This window comes from Pituophis catenifer, unplaced genomic scaffold (genome assembly GCF_029215685.1).
Source record: "Pituophis catenifer annectens isolate HBS135680 unplaced genomic scaffold, rPitCat1.0.hap2 SCAF_8, whole genome shotgun sequence".
Taxonomy (NCBI): domain Eukaryota; kingdom Metazoa; phylum Chordata; class Lepidosauria; order Squamata; family Colubridae; genus Pituophis; species Pituophis catenifer.
In genome coordinates this window covers 23257739-23278185 of record NW_027256888.1, presented here as the reverse complement: position 1 = coordinate 23278185, position 20447 = coordinate 23257739, and the positions used below count along the sequence as shown (strand labels likewise).

At 42.1% G+C, this 20447-nt stretch overlaps 1 protein-coding gene across 1 annotated transcript in view; it reads left to right on the top strand.

Annotated features, from left to right (window-relative positions):
* The window catches only part of SLC2A9 (solute carrier family 2 member 9), a 101735-nt gene extending 81509 nt beyond the window's left edge, over positions 1 to 20226 (top strand). The window contains exons 9-12 of the mRNA XM_070948180.1: positions 2280 to 2381; positions 3690 to 3765; positions 17174 to 17301; positions 18130 to 20226. Coding sequence (XP_070804281.1) covers positions 2280 to 2381; positions 3690 to 3765; positions 17174 to 17301; positions 18130 to 18384 — 561 coding nt within the window. The 3' untranslated portion in view covers positions 18385 to 20226. The remainder of the gene's footprint in view (positions 1 to 2279; positions 2382 to 3689; positions 3766 to 17173; positions 17302 to 18129) is intronic.
* The last annotated feature ends 221 nt before the right edge of the window (positions 20227 to 20447 follow it).

Sequence of the window (20447 nt, the reverse complement as noted above, 5' to 3'; positions counted from 1 at the left end):
GCCCAACTCACCACACACAGATTGTCACTGTGAGGAAAAACAGGAGGAGGAAGGAGTATTATGTATGTTTGCTGCCTTGAGTTACTTGTAAAGTAATAAAGGCAGGATAAAAATCAAACAAACAAACAGTAAGTAAATAAATAAATAAATAAAATGTGCACAACACTTTAGAGTGAATAACAGACATAGTTCACCATCTCAATGATTTTACTTGTTTTGAAAATCTGAGGGGAAAATAGTTAATCAGGTAAGGAACCGAGATTGTATCTAATGTTTTGTTACAAATTTAGGTGTTCTTTCTTTTGAATAGATCAATATTTATTTAATTTTTTGGAATCATGAGTGGCATGAAGAAATGTACTCCATAACATATTAATGAAAAAAAAATAGATGAAAGTTATTAATGACAACTAATTTATGTTTAAAATATAGACAGCTAATGTTAAGTGTGTAAGAACTCCTGGCTGCAATTGAAATGTACATTTTAATCTCTTGTTGAAATAATTGGAATGGCTCTTTGAAGAATATTGGAACTTCCAAGAAAAAATGTTTAGGATTACACTTGAACTTTGGGTTAGATAAAACTGTTACCTATACCAGAGATCCCCAACCCCCGGTTCACAGACCAGTATTGGGTCACTGGGTCATTGGGTACTGGGTTACTCAAGCGGCAGGGGATCAGGTGAAACTCCATTTATGCAGGTAGCGGGCACACATGCGAAACCATCCCCTTCCCCCCTCCACTATCACTGCTGGTCAGCAGAGCCAGAAAGGTTGGGGAACATTGACCTATACTATTTGAAGATTTCTTATTCACCTCTACCATTCAAGGATATTTTTCTTAAAGACAAACTTTTTTTGTTACAGAGAAAATACTGAAAAAGCCACATTTTGCAAACAACTGCCTGAAGCCCTTGTTTTAAAGCTGTTAAGAGAAAGAAATATGCATAATATTTTGTATGAAACTGTGATTTGTAGAATGTCAAGAATGCCACTTACTTCTTTACATGTAGAGAGGTTGCCACTGACAACTCTAGCCCTTATCATTCTGATTGTTGAATACCATGAGATATTGAAATCTACTTACAAAATATATTTACGGTATATGTTGCTACTAATACATTGTTATTCTAATTGCTATTCTAATAATGTATTAATATACATTTAATAATGTAGTTGAAGATGTAGTGAGGTCATGAGTATATAGGAGCAAAAAGAAATTTTAAAAGGTCATCTATTTTTTTTAAAAAAAATTATTATAGTTCAAAAAAACCAAAAACAAATGTATAATAGTTTTAAAAAAAACTAAAAATAGTTTTATTTTTTGAGTATAGAAATACAGTAATTGATATTGCTTCAGGTCTGTTGCTGGTTGCAAGCTTGCTGGTTTTAAGCACTGCAAGCATGTGAAAGTAGCCAAGATTTAATTAGAATTTTGATCTGATTTAGTACATTTGAATCTGAGCTTTGCTGGATTGAATTCAAATAATCAGATCAGTTTTATTCACAAATTTGATTCATTTTGATGAAGCATGAAAGTGTAAAAGCACATTAATTTACTGAATAATGTACCTAGTTAGATTTGATGCATCACATTGATTACGTTAATGATAACAGTAATAGAGTTGGAAGAGATCTTGAAGGTCATCTAGTCCAACCCCCTGCTCATGCAGGAGACCTGTACTAGGGTTTCGAATCGCTGAACTGCTGACCTTTCTAACCGACAAGCTCAGTGCCTTAGCCACTAAGCCACCTAGTTATTCAGACTTGATTCAAACAGATACGATCAAATTGATTCTAAATCAAAGCTTTGCACAATCTTATTAGCCATTAATCCCTGTGGTGTCCCACCCACTCTGCAGTATGCAGTTAGTGATATATTCTGTATTACAGAACAATAGAGGTTGGAATATGAAAGTGTATACAAAGCCTTTGGAACTCTTATACATTGAATTGGAAATTTTGTACCAAGTGCATAATAAACCTACTAGCTTTATGAGTCAGATTCTGCTAAAGGAGGAATAAAAGGACAGAATAGGACATTGAGATAAGAACATAAAGCATCCTATAAAGTTAGAAAACCAAAATTCAAAGCAGTCTGTTTATACATTGATTTAAGAGCAGTTAAGCAGTTATGGAAATTACTCTTGATTTGCCTTGTAAAAAGCTTAATACTGTGAATTTAATGAGTTGCCTAAGGATGATTCTGTTCTACTAGGGTCTTAGGATGAATCCATCCACAATTCTGTAATATAATTAACCATATATTTTTTCTTCAGGGTTTAGTGATTGAAAGAGTTGGGCGCAGACCTCTTTTGATTGGGGGATTTGGTTTGATGGTTTGCTTCTTCATCATACTTACTATGTGTATGAGTCTACAGGTCGGTAAATGTTAATCGATCTATTTTCTTTTAAATACGTGAAATCATCAGGTTTAAACGTTTTTTTAAAAATCATTCTTATATGCAACAAATATTAGATCTTTTCTGTGCAACCTTGAATTAGAATAATGGACAAATACTAATTTTCTTTTGTGAACTGTATTTAAGAAGCAAGTTCAAACCTTACATTAAAAATATTACTGTAGTTTACAGGATTTGTAATGTAACAAACAGGCATAATGATGAAGTGCTCCCCCTGATATCTAACTGCATTATATTTTTTGCAGTAATACCTTCCCAGTTTTATTTATAGTAAACTGAAAAACATGGAAATGTTTCAGAACCATTATGACAAACCATGGTTTTAAACTATGTCTTCACCAGTCCTAATTTCCAGTTTTAATTAAAATCTCATTTTCAAAGATTAAAGCATACTCTCAGGATCACAGCTGTGGAGGTAGTGAAAATTGCTTTGAAGCATATATGTTTGTTCCACTTTTCCAAAGATCTGGGACTGCTCTGCATAACTGTCTGCCCAAGACAGCCCTTTGGCCTGATCGTACAGATCTTGACAAATGTGAGGTGCTGTGAGTTGTCCTTCTTGCTAGTGAATATTGATTTTTTTTCATATTCTTATGACATTTGAATGTCAGAGCACTTCCATCAGTCTTGAATAACAAGGGGGAAAACTAGAATTAAAACTTTGCGTTCAGCCAAATCCATTTCTGATGGAAATGCTAAGCAATCCAACAGTCTTAGTTCTGGGTAATCAGAGACTATGATTAGGTATGACCTTGGCTGATTTTGACAAGAGGAGACAGAGCTTGGATGGCATTGAACTAGAAAGCTGCTGCACACAGAGCAAGGGCCTGCCCTCTCTCTTTTTGGATGTCTTCCACTGATTAGTCTCAGTCTGTAGAGAGTATTTCTGTTATTGTTCCTTTAATCTGAGTAATAAAGCTGGAATTTATTTGCTACCCATGACATATTAATGACTAGAATTTATTATTCTAAGCATGTATTAAATGACATACAGATTTCCAAAGATAGGGTATCAGCAAAGTGGTCTTTGTATCACTCTGCAAATGTTCTTGCTTTCTACAAGCAGTCTGAGGATCTCTTTGTATTTGATTTGCTATTTAAAAAAAAAATGCCCAAAAACTATTCTGGATGGTTTAAAATCAAACATAATAAAAAGTTACAATTTGAATAAAACACAAACAATAAAACATAAAATAAAAACACTGTATAAATTACTGTAGGTTTACAAAAAATAATTCATTTTTAATGCTATCATGTATTTTTCAGGATCAAGCAGTCTGGCTTCGATATCTCAGTATAGTCTGCATTCTTGCAATCATTGTCTCATTTTGCATCGGACCAGGTAATGACCATCTTTTCAAAGATGCTCTGACAGAGAGAGTTGTGATGGTTTTTCTAATATAATTAAACTGCTCATAATATGGCCTGTAAAGTTGGATTAGAGTGGGGTAAAAGAGGAAATACAAAATCTCTGTAATAGTATAAAGTATTATGTACTTCAGGTGATAATAAATATATTGTGGCAGTTGAGAAAGACATACTTACTAGGTTACATGTATCTAAGGATAATAATATACACTATAACATTATTATATGCAAATGCTATATATTATGTTATTTTATTGATTAGACTATTATATACTTTTGAAAGTGTCAGCTTGTTGTGATCACATAGATCTTCCCTAGGATGATTGGTCACCCACTTGGCCCTTCAGATCTTGCAATGGTGTACCCATTGCCCTTGTAATCATATATTATATGATTATAAATCTAAATATATAAATTAAAATCTATTACATTTTTTACAGAATGCAGAATAACAGTTGGAAGGGATCTTTGAGGTCTTCTAGTCCAACCCTCCACTTAAGCAGGAGATTCTGTACCATTCCAGATAAATGCTGATTGATTATCCTCACTATCAAGAAATTTCCCCTTAATTTTAGGTTGGATCTCTCTTTGCTAAGTTTCCATCCGTTACTTCTTGTCTTGCTCTCAGTTGCTTTGGAGAATAAATTGTCCCCCTCTTCTTTGTGACAAGCTCTCAAATATTGGAAGATTGCTGTCATGGCACCCCTAGTTTTTGTTAGACTAGACATAGCCAGCTGCTATAAGTGCCTTGATCATCTTTTTTGCTGTTCTCTGCACTCTTTCTAGAGTTACAATGTCTTTTTTGTATCATGGTGACCAGAACTGGATACAGTATTCCAAGTGTGGCAGTATATAGCAGTACAAATATATAATGTGATCTTGATTCTATTCCTCTGTTGATGCAGCCCAGAACTGAATTGGCATTTTTATCAGCTACACATGGCTGACTCATATTTAAGTGACTGTCCACTAGGACCCCTGGATCCCTCTCACAGTTACTGCTGTTGAGCCAGGTACTACTTATTCTATACCTGCAATTTGGTTTTTCTTGCCTAAGTGTAAAACCTTACTCTTCTCCCTAGAGCTGGAAGAGAGCATCTAGGAATGGGTAGTAGCTCTATCTTCTACATGAAGACTGAGCACATGATCTTATTTGCATCTCTGGTCACTCCCTCCTTGCCTGGTGATTCCCCAGTTCGGCTCAGTCTTCATGCAGAAGAGATGTATTGGAGAGAGCTGCGCCTTTGGCTGGGATTCTCCAACTCTTGAGCGTAACAAAACATTGTTTCTTTAATTGTGGATCACTCCAGAGATCGGGAAGCTTTTTTGTCTGCCGATCAGCTGTCTCCCTTGCTGGCTTTGATCAACTGAGGTCCCAGCCAGTCCTGGTTAGTGGTAAGGGCCGGTAAATAGCATCTGGCTCCTTGGCGAGCGGAGGCCCGGGCATTCCTGCCTGGAAGGCGGAAGGGGGACTCAGTCACCGCCCAGTGGCATCTGAGGCATTCTGGTAAGTGGTGGTAGCACAGGGAGTCCGAATTGAGCTGCGGCAGCAGTTACCCATTGCGGGTCCACCTGCCTCTATTTAAGGTGGAAGATGGTGTCTCGTGTGCGCTCCACCAGCCAGTAGCCTGATACGGGCAGAAAGAGAGTTTCCCCTGGGGCTTTTCCGGCTCTAAGCCTGAGCCCATCTGCACAGAGAGCTGCAGCAAGGGGAGCCACAACTATAAGTCATGCAACTGCTTCTAGGAGTGGCAGAGGCTCCAAGATGGCGGATAAGGACGCAGAACGATGCCAAAAGGCATTAGAGAAAGAGCTGGCTAAGATCTGTAAGGCTAAGAAAAGCCTGGATCCAGAAGGCTCTCCTATAGGAGAGGCAGCGGCTTCCCACCCTCAGGAAGAAAGGCCATTGGCTCCTGCTAATGATCCAGAGCCTTTGCAAACTGCCTCTTGCAGACAATGGTCACCAGCTAGCACTGGTGAGACGTGTAATCAAACTTTAGGAGAGGTTTTGGATAGGGCTGAAGCCTTTTCTATTGCAAGCCCTGCCAGAGGAGCTTATTCCTCCTGCAAGAGCCAGGCCAGCTGCCTCATTTACTCCCACTGCAGCAGGGCTCCACCCAGTGGCAGAAGCTGTTGCAGAGTTTCCTGAACAGTTACAACAGATAATTTTCTAAGCTATTACGCAGGGAAAAGCTACAGGCTTGCAGCAGAGGAATTTCCCTTCTCAAGGGGGTTCTTCTTACCGCCATCAGCAAGCACCACCTATCCTTCAGGAGGAGTGGTTGGATCCTCGTGAGCTTACTTCTAGCTCCTTCTATAAGGAGTGGGGACTCCTCGGCCGAGGAGGAGGAATTCCAGAACCTTTCAGGAGATGAGGGGAAGCCTCCAGATCCATTGCCTTTTACAGGTCTTTTTAAGCCAGATTTATTTAAATCATTGCTACATAAGGCCAAAGCTATCACTAACTTGGATCCTGACCAGGCTTCTGTATCTACCCAGAGCCCGGGGGATTCCGGTCATTTGCTCTTTTCTGAACCTACTGTGGAAACCGAGGTGATTCCTTCACCCAAGTTATTTCTGGATGTAGTTCAAAGGCAGTGGACTAATCCTGGAGCGGGCATGCCTCAGTCTATAGCTGAAAAATGGCTTTACAATGTAGCTTCAGATCTGTCTGCAGCTGTTGACAAACCAGTGGCTGTCATGACTTCAGTGGCATTCTTGCCTGCAGAGGCAATGGATTGTCTGAACGCAGAGGACAAAAAGGCTGAAGGATCCTTGAGGAAGGCCCACCAGGCAGCTGCCTGGGCTATTAAGGCTGCCACATCAGCTTCCTTCTTCAATATGGCTTCCTTGCTCTGGCTTTGCCAGTTACAGGACAGGATCCCCCCTGAAGATGTGAGAATTCATCAGGATATAAATAACTCAGCTGGAGCTGAGTTTTCAGCAGATGCCACCTTGAATGTGGCAAAGTTCACATCCAGATCACTGGCCTCTTCAGTAACAGCCTGTCGTTTGCTATGGCTTAAACATTGGCAGGTGGCCCGATAAAAACAAGTGGAAGTTGGCTTCTGCCCCTTTCACAGGCAATGACTTGTTTGGAGAGGCTCTGGAATCCATTCTGGTGGAGACCAAGGGCAGGGGCAAAGCCATGCCCTCCCTTTTTCGGAGGGGGGACAGGAGGTACTCTCCTTATTTTAGGAGGCAATTCTTTCGTGCTCCAGAGTTGGGAGGCGAATTCCAACAGTTCCAGTGATCTTACTCAGGCAGACAGGAGAGACAGATGGAGAGATCGGAGTTCCGGGGCTGCCAACAGTTTCAGAGCAAGCGGCCCTTTCACAGAGCAGGAAGTCGCCCATATCATCATTCAAAATGACTGCAGGACTGTCACGCATCTGGGCAGTCGGCTCAGCCTCCACTACCATCAGTGGGAGGCCACCACCTCAGACAGGTGGGTACTCAGCACAATACGCTCAAGTTTGGCTCTAGAATTCCTCTCCACCCCCCCCCCCAAGTTTTTTAATCAGCTGCCCTGACTCCAGGAATGCAGCCAAACAAAGCCTTATGAACTCAGCGATTCAACACCTGCTGGAAATCCAGGCAATTCATCCTGTCCCACAGGAGGAACGGGGACTGGGTTTCTACTCAATACTGTTCTTGGTTCAAAAGAGCTCCGAGGGATGCAGAGCGATTTTAGATATCAAATGTCTCAATATGTGTCTGGAGTACAAATGCTTCAGGATGCAGTCACTCCAATCAATTCTGGGAAGCATACGCCAGGACGATTTCCTCACCTCCATTGACCTCACAGAGGCATATCTCCATATACCCATCAGACCTGCTCACAGACAGTTCCTCTGTTTCTCATATGCGGAAAAGCATTACCAATACAAGGCAATGCCATTTGGCCTGTCTTCAGCGCCACGAGCCTTCACAAAGATATTGGCAGCCTTAGCAGCCTTCGATCCGTGCCAGTCAGAGTCCAATGATACCTGGACGACATTCTGATTCAGTCCTCAGGCAGAAGCAGATCTTCGGATCACAATCCAGGTTCTACAAAAACATGGCTTTTCAATAAACAACAAGAAGAGCCATTTTCATCCCACCACCAGATTTCTCCATTTGGGAGCCATTATAGATACATCTGTATGCGTAGTCTCTCTATCCCTGGAGAGAAAGGACAGCTTATAACAGTTAGCAAGCTGCATCATGGCCATGGACACAATACCACTCATATACCTTTCACAGCTCCTGGGGAAGATGATGTTGTGCATTGCCATCGTTCCATGGGTACGAATTCACGCCAGGGCGCTGCAGTGGTTTCTCCTGCCTTACCAACGATCCAGCAGGAGCAATTCCCAGGACAGGGTAAGAGTTCCTCTACAGGTACTGCAGTCCTTTCGGTGGTGGACGTCACAGACTCTTGCAAAAGGGTGCCTCTTCAAAGAATTAGACCAGGGATGGGCAATTGTGGCTCTTTTACAACCTGTGGACTTCAACTCCCAGAATTCCTGAGACAGCCAAGCTGTCTCAGGAATTCTGGGAGTTGAAGTCCAAAGGTTGTAAAAGAGCCACAATTGCTCACCCCTGAAGTAGACCATCTGACCATCTGACCATCATGACGGACGCCAGCCTTTATGGCTGGGGGGCACACTGCCAGTCACAGATTGCGCAGGGCCAGTGGACAAAGGCAGATTTGTTGCACAGGATCAATTGGCTAGAGCTCAGGGTGGTTTACCTGGCCCTCAAGAGTTTCAAAGAAGCCATAGTGGGACAACACTGTTGGTCTTAACAGACAATGTTAAGGCCTGGTGGCTCAGCAGACTAAAAGCATTGTGATTAATACCAGCTGTCTGCAATTACTGTAAGTTCGAATCTCACCAGGCTCAAGGTTGACTCAGCCTTCCATCTTTTCAAAGGTAGGTGAAATGAGGACCCAGATTGTGGGGGCAATAAGCTGACTTTGTATAAATATACAAAAGTATGAAAGCTATTGCTTAACGCATTGTAAGCTGCCCTGAGTCTCCGGAGAAGGGCGGCATATAAATCAAATTAAAAAACAAAACAAAAAACAATGTGGCAGCCAAGGCCCACATCAATCGCTAATGGGGGACACATTCCAGACCCCTCATGGCGGATTGGCGGATTGTCTGGGGCACTGGGCAGAGAGTCATCTTCAGTCCATAAAGGTAGAGCACATATCTGGGACCCTGAATGTTCAGGCAGATTGTCTCAGCAGGGTGACAGTGGACCACTCAGAGTGGCGCTTACACCCCTGTTCCAGGAGCTGACAGTCCACTACAGGAGGCCAGTTATAGATATGTTTGCTTCTCCAGAAAACACCCACCTGCTGAGGTTTTTCAGCAGGTTCAGAACAAGGGGGACGGCAGGAACAGATGCCCTGAGATGTCAGTGGCCTCCCCGGCCTTGATCCCAGCAGTCATCAGGAAGGTTCTCACGGTGAAGGCGGAGGTGATCTTGATAGTTCCCTATTGGCCCAGGAGACCATGATTTGTAGACCTGGTCCACCTGTCTGTGAGACCTCCCTGGAGAATACCTCGGGAGAGGCTTTACCTCAGCCAAGGGGACCTGGTCCATCCAGCGCCTAAGTGGCTCCAACTGACCGCCTGGCGATTGAGTAGCAGTCACTGAAGAGGGAGAATTTCTCCCTCAGAATCATTCAAACCATTCAGGCTTCTAGATGACAGTCCACAGACAGGATATATAATTCCATCTGGAGGGCATTTTGTGCCTGGTGCTCTAGATCTGGGACTGATCCCTTGGGGGTATCAGTGCCACAAGTTCTGGAGTTCCTCCAGGAGGGATTGGACAAGGGGTTAATGCCCAACACCATCCGGAGACTGTTATCAGTGCTGTCTTCTGTCCTATCATGTGGAAGTTTAGAGTCACTTACCAAACATCCCACAGTTTGCAGATTCTTCAGGGATGCTTCCAACTTGCGACCACCTGTGGTTCACAGGTATCCCACTTGGGATCTGACTAAGGTTTTACAGGCCCTTGCAGAGAGTCCCTTTGAGCCCTTAAGGTCAGCCAGTCTACATTTCCTTTCCTTTAAGATGGCCTTCCTAGTCGCAATTACATCAGCCAGAAGGATTTCAGAGCTGGCGGCTCTTTCTGTGAGACAGGACCTCTGCATATTCCACCCGGACAGGGTGGTCTTACGTTTGGACCCTTCTTTCATTCCTAAAGTCAATTCATGGTTCCATAGGGCCCAGGAGTTGATTTTACCCAATTTCTGCCCAGACCCGAGACATGCCCTAGAACAGGGATGGCACAAGCTGGATGTGAGAAGGGCCCTCCGTATCTACATCAATGCGTGGCTTCTTTCCGGAAGATGGAATCTTTATTTATCTCATTTCAACCATCTACACTAGGTAACAGGGTCACTCCTTCAATGGTTGGTCATTGGATTAGAGCTTGTATTGCCAAGGCATATGAGGTGCAACACCTGCCAACACCTAGGCACATAACAGTGCATTCCACCAGGAGCACGGCCATGATTGCGGCATGGGCGACACAGGCCTCTATTGAGGAAGTGTGTCAGGCAGCTACCTGGTCCTCCCTATCTCCGTTTATTCGGCACTATAAATTAGACTCCTTTGCCTCGGCAGAGGCGGCATTTGGGAGGCGAGTCCTCCAGAGAGTTCACAGTGTCAGGGGGAGGGGGCTGGAGACCAGACTGCTCCCACCCATAGGGGACAGGCAGGCTTTGGTTTGTCCCATTCCTGGATGCTCTCTTCCAGCTCTAGGGAGAATGGGCGTTGGTCCTACCTGAACGCCATTTCTAGTAGAGTTGGAAGAGAGCATCCAGCCCCATCCTTATTAATGTCTGGTCCACAGTCCGGGAGGAGCTACTGTTTTGCAGGTCACAAGTCTATTCATCGCTATGCCTTCGTCGAACTGGGGAATCACCAGTCAAGGAGGGAGTGACCAGAGATGCAAATAAGATCATGTGCTCAGTCTTCATGCAGAAGATAGAGCTACTATGCATTTCTGGATGCTCTCTTCCAACTCTACTAGAAATGGTGTTCAGGTAGGACCAACGCCCATTCTTGCCACTGAATCACATTTTGTTACATAAGGCCCAGTATTCAAGTGTGTCAAAATCTTTCTGGATCTTTAGGCTATTCCTCCTAACTTGGTGTCATCTTCTAATTTGATGCTTCTCATTTTATCCCCTCATCTAAATTGTTTATGAAGATGTTGATGGGTACTGGGCTTAAGACAGAACCTTGGGCATGCTTCCTACTGCATACTTCCCTCCATGTAAATGTAATTTAATTGAGGACCACAAGTTGAGTGCAGTTTGTCAGCTAGTTACGAATCCATTTGGTGGTGATACTATCCCACATTTTTCTGTCTTACCAAGAAATAGGTTGTGGTCTATTTTTTCAAATGCCTTATTGAAGACCAAGTATATTATGTCCACATCTTTTCACTTTTCCACTAATTTAATCACTTTGTCAAACTAATTTAATCACTTTGTCAAAGAATGCAATAAGATATATATCTTATTGCATTCTTTGACAAAGTGATTAAATCACTTTAATCACTCGACGTGATGTCCCGGTGCCTGGAAGTGGTATGGGTCTGGATGGGGAGGAACAGGCTTTGGCTCAACCCTGCCAAGACTGAGTGGCTGTGGGTACCGGCATCTCGATCCGAAGGAGAGGTTCCATTGTTGGCTATAGGGGGTGAAGTTTTACCCCCCGTAGACAGGGCACGCAACTTGGGTGTCCTCCTGGATTCACGGTTGAGTTTAGATGATCATATAACAACCGTGACCGGAGGGGCATATGCCCAGATTTGTCTGGTGCGTCAGTTGCGCCCCTATTTGGACCGAGATGCTCTACGCACAGTTACTCATGCGCTAGTCACCTCCTGTCTTGACTACTGTAATGCTCTCTACCTGAGGCTGCCCTTGAGGACCACTTCAGCTGGTGCAGAACGTGGCCGCACGGGTTGTGATGGGAGGGTCCCGATACTCCCATGTTACACCTCTCCTGCGCGACTTGCATTGGTTACCGGTTGCCCTCCGGATGAGATTCAAGGTGCTGGTGATGACCTATATAGCCCTACATGGCTTAGGCCCAGGATACTTGTTGGACCATCTGCAGCCAGCAACGGCTTCCCATCACCCGGTGCGTTCTCACAGAGAGGGCCTTCTCCGGGTGCCGTCGGCTAGACAATGTCGGCTGGCGGCCCCCAGGGGTAGAGCTTTCTCTGTGGGCGCGCCCACTCTTTGGAATCAACTCCCCCTGGGGCTTCGGTTGGCTCCTGACCTTCGCACCTTCCGCCGTGAATTAAAAACATGGCTGTTCACATCGCCCAGCCTGGACTGAGGGGTTTTTTGATTATTTTAATGGGTTTTAATATATGTTAAATTATATATTTATACATTTATGTATTTTATGTATGCATATTTATGTATTTTATGTTTTACTGGGGTTTGGTTTATTTGTTGTGAGCTGCCCTGAGTCCTACGGAGATAGGGTGGCATACAAATTATACTAAATAAAATGAAAATAAAATAAAATAAAATAATAAAATAAAATAAAATAAAATAAAATAATAAAATAAATAAATGTTCTGTTTTTGACAGGCCCATGGTTTGTCTTCATTGCTTCTAGCTTTGCTTGCTTCTAGGTGTTTGCAGATTTGTTTGTTGCTTGGTTACTTTTTCCAGGATCTTCCCAGGTATTGATGTCAAACTGATAGGTCTCTAGTTTCCTGGATCCATTTCCCCCTTTTTTGAAATGGGAACCATATCAGCTCTTTTCTAATCCTCTGGTAGTTTCATGGGGCTCCAGGTTCTTTGAAAGATATGGTTTAGTGGTTCTGAAATCAAATCTGCCAGCAACTTCAGAAATGTGGTCCTGGTGATTTGAATCCTTCTAAGGTGGACAGGTATTGTTGTACCATTTTCTAGATTAGGACAGATGCAAAGAATGAATTAAGCAGTTCTACTTCTCCCTGCTGCCCATCATTTCTTTGCTATGTTGTGGACCAATCATTTCCTTAACTTTTTCTTGTTTTTTACATATTGAAAAAAGCTTAAAAAATATTCTTGACATTTATTGCAAGTCTTAGTTCATTCTGACCCTTAGTTTCCTGAGTTCATCTTTGCAGATTTGGGCTATATGTTGGTATTCTGCCTTAATTATGTGTCCCTCTTCCCATTTTTTTTCAGGGAGTTTTTCAGTTTATCAGGGAGTTCTTTATGCAACTGTGCATAAAGTGGTATTGTGCTGGACTGGGATTTTATAATCACATTTTTCAGAGTTTCCCAAGCTTCTTGAGTTGTTTTCCCCTTTAAGATTTTCATCCATGGAATCCTTCCCGAGCTCTAAATTTGTTGAAATCAGCTCTTTTAAAGTCTAAGACACTAGTTAGATTTTATTCTATTGCTTATGTCTGCATTATACTGAATTCCAATATGACATGGTCATCCTCCCCCAAAGTTCCTGCAACTTCAACCCATTCTATCATTTCATGTCTGTTAATAAGAATTAAGTCCAGAATAGCTGACCCTCAAGTTTACTGGTGTCAAACTCGATCATGTCACGTGATGTATCATGATGCATCACAACAATTTTTGCCTTTGTGGAGCTAGTTGCGCTAGTTCCTTCCTCTACCTTTTGGATGACAAAGTTGTCAACTAAGCTTGTCAGGAACCTGTTTGATCTTGCACTTGATGCAGAGTTTGTCTCCCAGTTGATGTGAGGGCAATTAAAGTCCCACATTACTACTGCACACATTAGTTAACTGATTAGCAAAATGTTAATCTATCTCCTCTACTGTCAAGATGGGGTAGAGGGTTGTCCCCGAACCGTGAACCAGCTCACGAGCAAACACACTGGGACTGAAATAAAACTAGCAGAGGAGTCTTGTATAAAAATATACTTTACTTCAAAATGTTTAAAAAACACTATATCTTTAAAAAGGCACATTAATAACAAAGTCTTATCTTAGTTAAATGAAGCCAAGCCATCTCCCTAAATTCCTCTCCACAATACCGAAACAGTCCATAAGGAAAAAACTAACATGACATTAAACAGCTTCGGTGTCGATACATCATCGAGGTGGTAGAAGGGCAGCAGCATAGGCTTCACAGCTAAAAGTCACCTGTGAAAAACAATTCAAATCAGCAAACGTGGCTTGAAGCTCCTGGGAGGGAAACTGTCCAGCAGCAACAGTTCAGATGTTGGCTTGCGTGCTTCAACTCAGCAAAAGGCAAGCCAAAATTGGAGACTTCAAAAGGTTCTCAGCTATCTCAACTCACAGTTGCAGCTAGCTCCTTGGGAGTATCTTTACACAGCTCAGCTCCTCTTCTGCTGCTATCTCTGCTGCAGCCGTCAGGACTCCTTATCTGAGTTCTCCTTCCTTCTGCAGCTCTGCTCTGGGTCCAGGTGCTTCAGCACTGGCTCTGCATCTAGGCCTAAACAGCGTTTAGGCCCAAATAGCAAGCAGAAAGGTCCATGCTTTTATGGAGAGTTAACCTGCAATTAACTAGGGCGGGAAGGCTTGCAGTTAATTGCAAACAGGAGATGGCTTGATTGGATCCATACTGTTTGTAACTGATCAAGTAGCTACAGCAATCCTGAAAACACTCATGACATCTACTTAGTTGGGTGCCTATAGTATACACCTTTGCCAATGTCATTCCTTTTTCCTTTTATTTTAACCTATATGCATTCGAGGAGGCTTTCATCCTTGGTTTTATGCATTTCTATAGTGGTTTTTTAATGTATAATGCAACTCCACCTCCTCTTTTGTTAGGTCTGTTTCTTTTGAACAGTTTATATCCTTCCAGCAGTATATTCCAGTCAAGAATTTCATCCACCAAGTTTTGCTAATGGCAACTATACCATACCTGTCCTCATGTACTAGTATTTCAAGTTTGCCCTATTTGTTTGCCAAACTTTGAGCATTAGGCATCTGAGTCCTTTATGGCTGACCCTGGGTATGCTGCCTACATCTCCTGTTTTATATCTGAGTCTTTCTTCCCTCCCACCACTCCCTACCAATTTGTTTGGTTAGCTGTTTTGGGGTTTATGCCTGGGATTAGGTTTTAAAGATTTTAAAGATTGGTCACCCTCCCTGCTCTGTTTTAATTTAAAGCCTCTGGGATAAGATAAGCCAGTCATTTTTCAAATACATTCTTCCCAGCCCATCCCCTGCCAGAAGGCCTTCATGTAAGTAATGTGGACCATGGTCTAAGAATTCAAAGTTTTATTGACACCACCACCCGTTAAGCCACTGGTTTATTTCTAAAATTCTCTGCTCCCTCTTTGGAAGTACAGATGACTACTACACCATCTGTACTCCTAAGTCTTTAGCTTTCATGCCATAGCGTCTTGATAGTGTTTTTGGTTCATTGTATCATTCATCCCCACATGAAAGAGAAAGATGTGGGCTTGATTATTTTAGTAAGGCTGTCAGTCACATCTTTGATTTTTGTTTCTGGGAGACAACATACCATGTTTTCCCGAAAATAAGACCCAGTCTTATTTTCTTTTGGGCCCCAAAATAAGCACCAGGTCTTATTTTCAGGGGATGTATTACCCGTTTACCTTAGAACAGGGGTGAAATGCTACCAGTTCGGACCAGTTCTGCCTTCCGAGTAGGGAAAATTTTGACTGGTTCGGAGAACTGGTAAGGAAAATTTTGATTGGTCCTGCCCATCTCCCCCTCCTCTCACCTCTCCTATATTCTATTGTTTATTAGCTCAGCTGATTTGCGCGACAGAGCGATTGCCACCTCAGCTGAGCTAAGAAATAGTAAATGAGTCTTAATCTCATTTGCCGTCAGCTAGAATAATAAAGGGACACTTTCTGCCGCTTTTTCCCCTCCCCCCCCCCCAAGCAGGGAAAGGAATACTAGCTTTAATGAGATGTCTGGGCTTCTTCCAGAGCAAAAGCAGAGAGCCTCTTCCACAGAACCTCTCTTTCTTCTATTTTTCTTTCACAGCAGAACAAAAAAGCCTCTTCCTGTGAAGGCTTTTCCAGTGTATTCTGATTTTCTTCTGGAGCAAAAGAAAGCCTTTCTAGTGAAGCAGTTCCACTGGTTAATTGTTCTCCCTGTCAGGAAGTTTCTCCTTAGTTTTAGGCTGCTTCTCTCTTTGTTCAGTTTCCATCCACTGCTGCTTGTTTTGCCTTCTGGTGCTTTGGAAAATACATTGCCCCCCCCTTCTTTCTGGCAGCCCCTTAAAAGCCTGTTGCCTATCACACTCTTGGGCAAAGTGTGTGGGCCATTTCCTCCTTTCAGTGGTCCATAAAAGTACATAGTATGTAGATAAGAAAGTTGAAAAAAAGTGAACAACATTTTTACAGAACTATAGATATGTTGAGGCTGGGTGTGACAAAGAATGGCTGGGAGGGGAAGGTCCAGGTGAGGCACCCCTTGACGTGAGTGACATTGAGTTGGCCATGATCACCCGGTCACATGACCACAAAGCCACGCCCACAAAGCCACACCCACAGAAGCGGTAGGGAAAATTTTTAGATTTCACCACTGCCTTAGAACCACTGCAGCCCACACTCTGACACCTGTTGCACTGCAGCCTGACTTGTTCTGTGGCTGCTTATGGCCACTTGCAGCCAGACGCCACATGGTGCATCACACCTGTGCCGCTACTCGCGGCACAAGGCTGTGTGGCTTGTGCCAGTGCCACTGCTTGTGGCAGGCCACGTGGCATGTTGAGCCATTGAGCATGTGAGTGGCAGCACCGGCGCAATGAGCCATTTAGTCTCCTGCAGTGAGCGGCGGAACTGATGTAACGTGCCACATGGTGTCCAGCTGTAAGTGGCACATGTCCTGCTGCAAGCAGCAGCACTGGCTCAACATGCCATACAGCCTCCTGCTGTAAGCGGCAGCACTGGGCAAGTGCCACATGGTGTCCAGCTGTAAGGTCTTAACAAGGCCTTATTTTGGGAGTAGATCTTATATTAGGATAGGACAGAAGATAGACTAAAAAAAATATTAAATTTGTCAAATTGAGGAACATGAAAGGAGAAGACAATAGGTGAGATTAGTATGATGTCATTGGATTATTAATATCAAGTCAGGATGCCAAGCACGATGCCACATACCATTTACAAGGAATCAAACCTATTCTTGTTTGTGTTTATCATTCTTTTTTAATGGAATCATGGTAAAATAAAATTAATTTCAATATATAATGATCAAGAGTGATGATTCCTAGGTGTACAAATTATTATTTACAAGAGGATGAAAGGCCTCATGGCAGCACACTCTTGAGTATACTTTAGCAATAGGTTCCTGGCCTGTATAGACCTCAAGCCTCTGTTTTTCTTATTAGGAATAGGTTTATGAAGCACCTAATTGTTGTCTCTTTCTTGCAGGTGGAATTCCATTTATCCTCACTGCAGAGTTCTTTCCACAGACTCAAAGGCCAGCAGCGTTTATGATTGCAGGAATAACCAACTGGCTCTGCAATTTCATAGTTGGACTCCTTTTCCCTTTCATTCAGGTATGGGCTCCAAATTACAGAAGGTACGAGAACATTTTAAAAATGGCAAAATATGATTTGCAGTGAAATCAATATATAACCCTCTTGATCTATTTATAGTGTCTTTTTTCAGTGTTTTAAAACTTCTGATTTATTTATTTTTTATTTTAAAAAGAATAGCTTTAAGTCATTACATGCAAACCATCATGGGTCGGGGACATAAAAATAAAAACATAGGACAATTTAAATAAAAATTAACAAAAGAATTAATTGAAAAATACACATGAAAAGACGAGGCTCTGAAAAGGTATATTGATCTGTTCCGGTTTATGAGGCAACTTAATGTGCCAGTTTGCATAATACACACAAAGGCTAAACCTCTTTAAAACATCCAAAAATGAGAAACCACAAGCTCCCTTGGTAACTTATACAAATCTTACTTAAGGAAGTTTTTCCTTACATTTAAATAAAGCTTAGGTAACTACAACTTATACTCCTTTTCCACCCTAATTTTTGTGACCATGGAAAATAGTTCTGATCAACTTTCCTACATAATTTTGTATGCAATTAAATAGCACAGTTTTAATATGACCAGAGCTAGAGGTTAAGAATATGTGTGGATAGTCCAAAATAGCTCGGGCTGGATGATTTTTTACAGGTTTTATTGTTTTTAAGCTAGAGAGATCAAAATGGAGTGCTCAGCTTCAAAGCATATTATGAAATGCTGGTAATAGAAGGCATGTGTTTAGTCAAAGGAAGATGTTCTTATACATTTGTAGACCAAGACTGGCTTGATATCTGTGGTAGGGATCCTGATAATCCAGGTTTCATTTTGCTTTGTGCTTTCAGGAAGGGTTGCAAACATACTGTTTCCTGGTTTTTGCTGCCATCTGTCTTATTGGAGCCACTTTCCTTTTCTGTGTTTTACCCGAAACAAAAAAGAAAACACTTGCTGAAATCAACCAGGCATTTGCCAAGAAGAAAATATCTCTGGAAATCCAGGAAATGGGTCATTTTGATCCTAAGGGAAAATCAAGTGAAGTACAAGAATCCAATTTTTGTCATTCATTGGGAAATGAAAAAAACAAAAGTGAAATGGCCTAAATTCAATTTTTACATGTTTGTTTTTTTTTGTTTTTTTTTTTCATTTTAAAAAGCTATTTATTAATTGTCGTGGTTGGAGAGAAGTTGTGACTAGAGTTGATAAAGAGTCAAAAAATGGGGAATTGGATTATTTGAACAAGATCATTGATTCATTTAACTATGCAAATTCACATCTGAGCATTGAGGCATATTAAGTAGCTATCATTTCCAATGAAACTTCCTTGATTAATTGTAGGAGTGCAGTTGACTTTTACTACTAGTTTGGGTTCATGGTTCAAGCATGATTCACTTTCTCAAGCATATGTTTTGCAAATTCAAAAACCTATTTTTTATTTACAACTTTAATTAAAATTCAGATTTTTTTATAGCGAAGATTGGATTTATGGAGGGTTTAAACCTTTTGAGGTTAATGCTAAAATAATTTGTCCCATATAGATAACTTCTTAGACTCATGGCAATTCTATCTATGAGGACATACTTAAATCTCAGATCTTCAGTATCTTTTTCTCTTTAAATATAATCAGGGTTTTAGGTTTTTGCGGACTATTTTTGTTTTACATCTTTGAGTGGCAGTTACTTTGTAAATCTAGTGCTTACAGTATCTTTATCCCAAGTCAGTCCAATGATGAAAACATATCTTGCTTTGTGGTTCATCTTTATCATTATAGTGTATTTTTATATTGTATTTTTATACTGTATTTTTATACTGTATTTTTCGGAGTATAAAATGCACTTTCCCCTCCTAAAAGAGGGTGAAAATTTGGGTGTGTCTTCTACACTGAATGTAACCCCACCCACCCACTGGGCCCCACCCTTTTGGAGCTTTTGGAGGCTGCAAATGGAGCCTCCCAAACAGCCTCCAAAAGGTCCGTTTGAGAGGCTTCCTTTGCAAAGAGAAGCTCCTTTGCAAACGGAGCTTTTGGAGGCTACAAAAGCAGCTTCTCAAACTGAGAGCCTCTCAAGCAGATTTGTTTTTTTATTTTCCTCCCCCCAAAATAAGGTGTGTCTTATACTCCGGAGCGTCTTATACTCTGAAAAATACTGTAGTTTTAGTTACATAATGTTGAACACAAGAATGATGTGTTACAAACTATGAAAGATGCAAGAATAGGTAAGCTGTATTGGGGTGAGGCAATTTTAACTGCCACTTATGTCAGTGTTTGTTGCAAAAATCAAATCCAGAAAGCACACACAGGCAGACTGATGCAGCAGGAATCATTAACTTCTTTATATACACAATGTTGTGGTCCACCAGCAGCCTGCGGAGCTGGCAGCAGCGTTGGAGAGTGAGGAGGCTGGGGAGGACCATGGGCCAGTCCTGGAGTCTGGGCAAGGCTTGGACAAGGGCTCTGCGTTGGAGGCAGAGAAAGGGCCATCTGGGAGGTACGTGCTGCTTCTAGAGCCTCCAGAGTCAGACCTCAGCGAGGCAGAGGAACAGGGGGAACCTATTCCCAGTGTGCGCATGCGCACAGCTGCCAGAAGGCAAGAACAGTTAAAACAAAAGGGATGACTTGGGAGTAAGGCTGGGAGATGATTGGCCCCTCCCATAAGACTTAAAAGAGGAACAAAGGCACGTGGGCCTTTGCAGGAAGCAATGTTTGTTCATTCAGTTCAGCTTAAAGCCTGAAGCTCTGTTTTATTCTGGACTCTGTGTGGCTTTGCCAATTAGGTCTTTGGCAGCGTGTCAAGGGAGATAAAGGTTGGTGATTATCCTGAAGGACTTCTCCCGAAGGACTCTCTACAACTAATTGGGACTCATCTGTGAATGAACAGAATTCATAGCTGTTGCAATAAAAGAGGTTTTTGGGACTACTTGTGTGTTTTAATGATTCAGGAAGCCTAGGTCAGAACACACAATACATGAAGTAAATTTACAATACCAATATAGATTCTTCTTCAACATAGTAGCAGTTACAAGCAAAACACAAGCAGCAGTACAGCAGAGATGCAAGTCCACACTTGTTTCATTTCAGAGCTCTGCACAGAGCTTAATACAAAGACAGCCTCCTCTATATAGGGCAGTTAAGCTTCTGCACAGACTCAGTTGCCTAAGCCACGCCCAA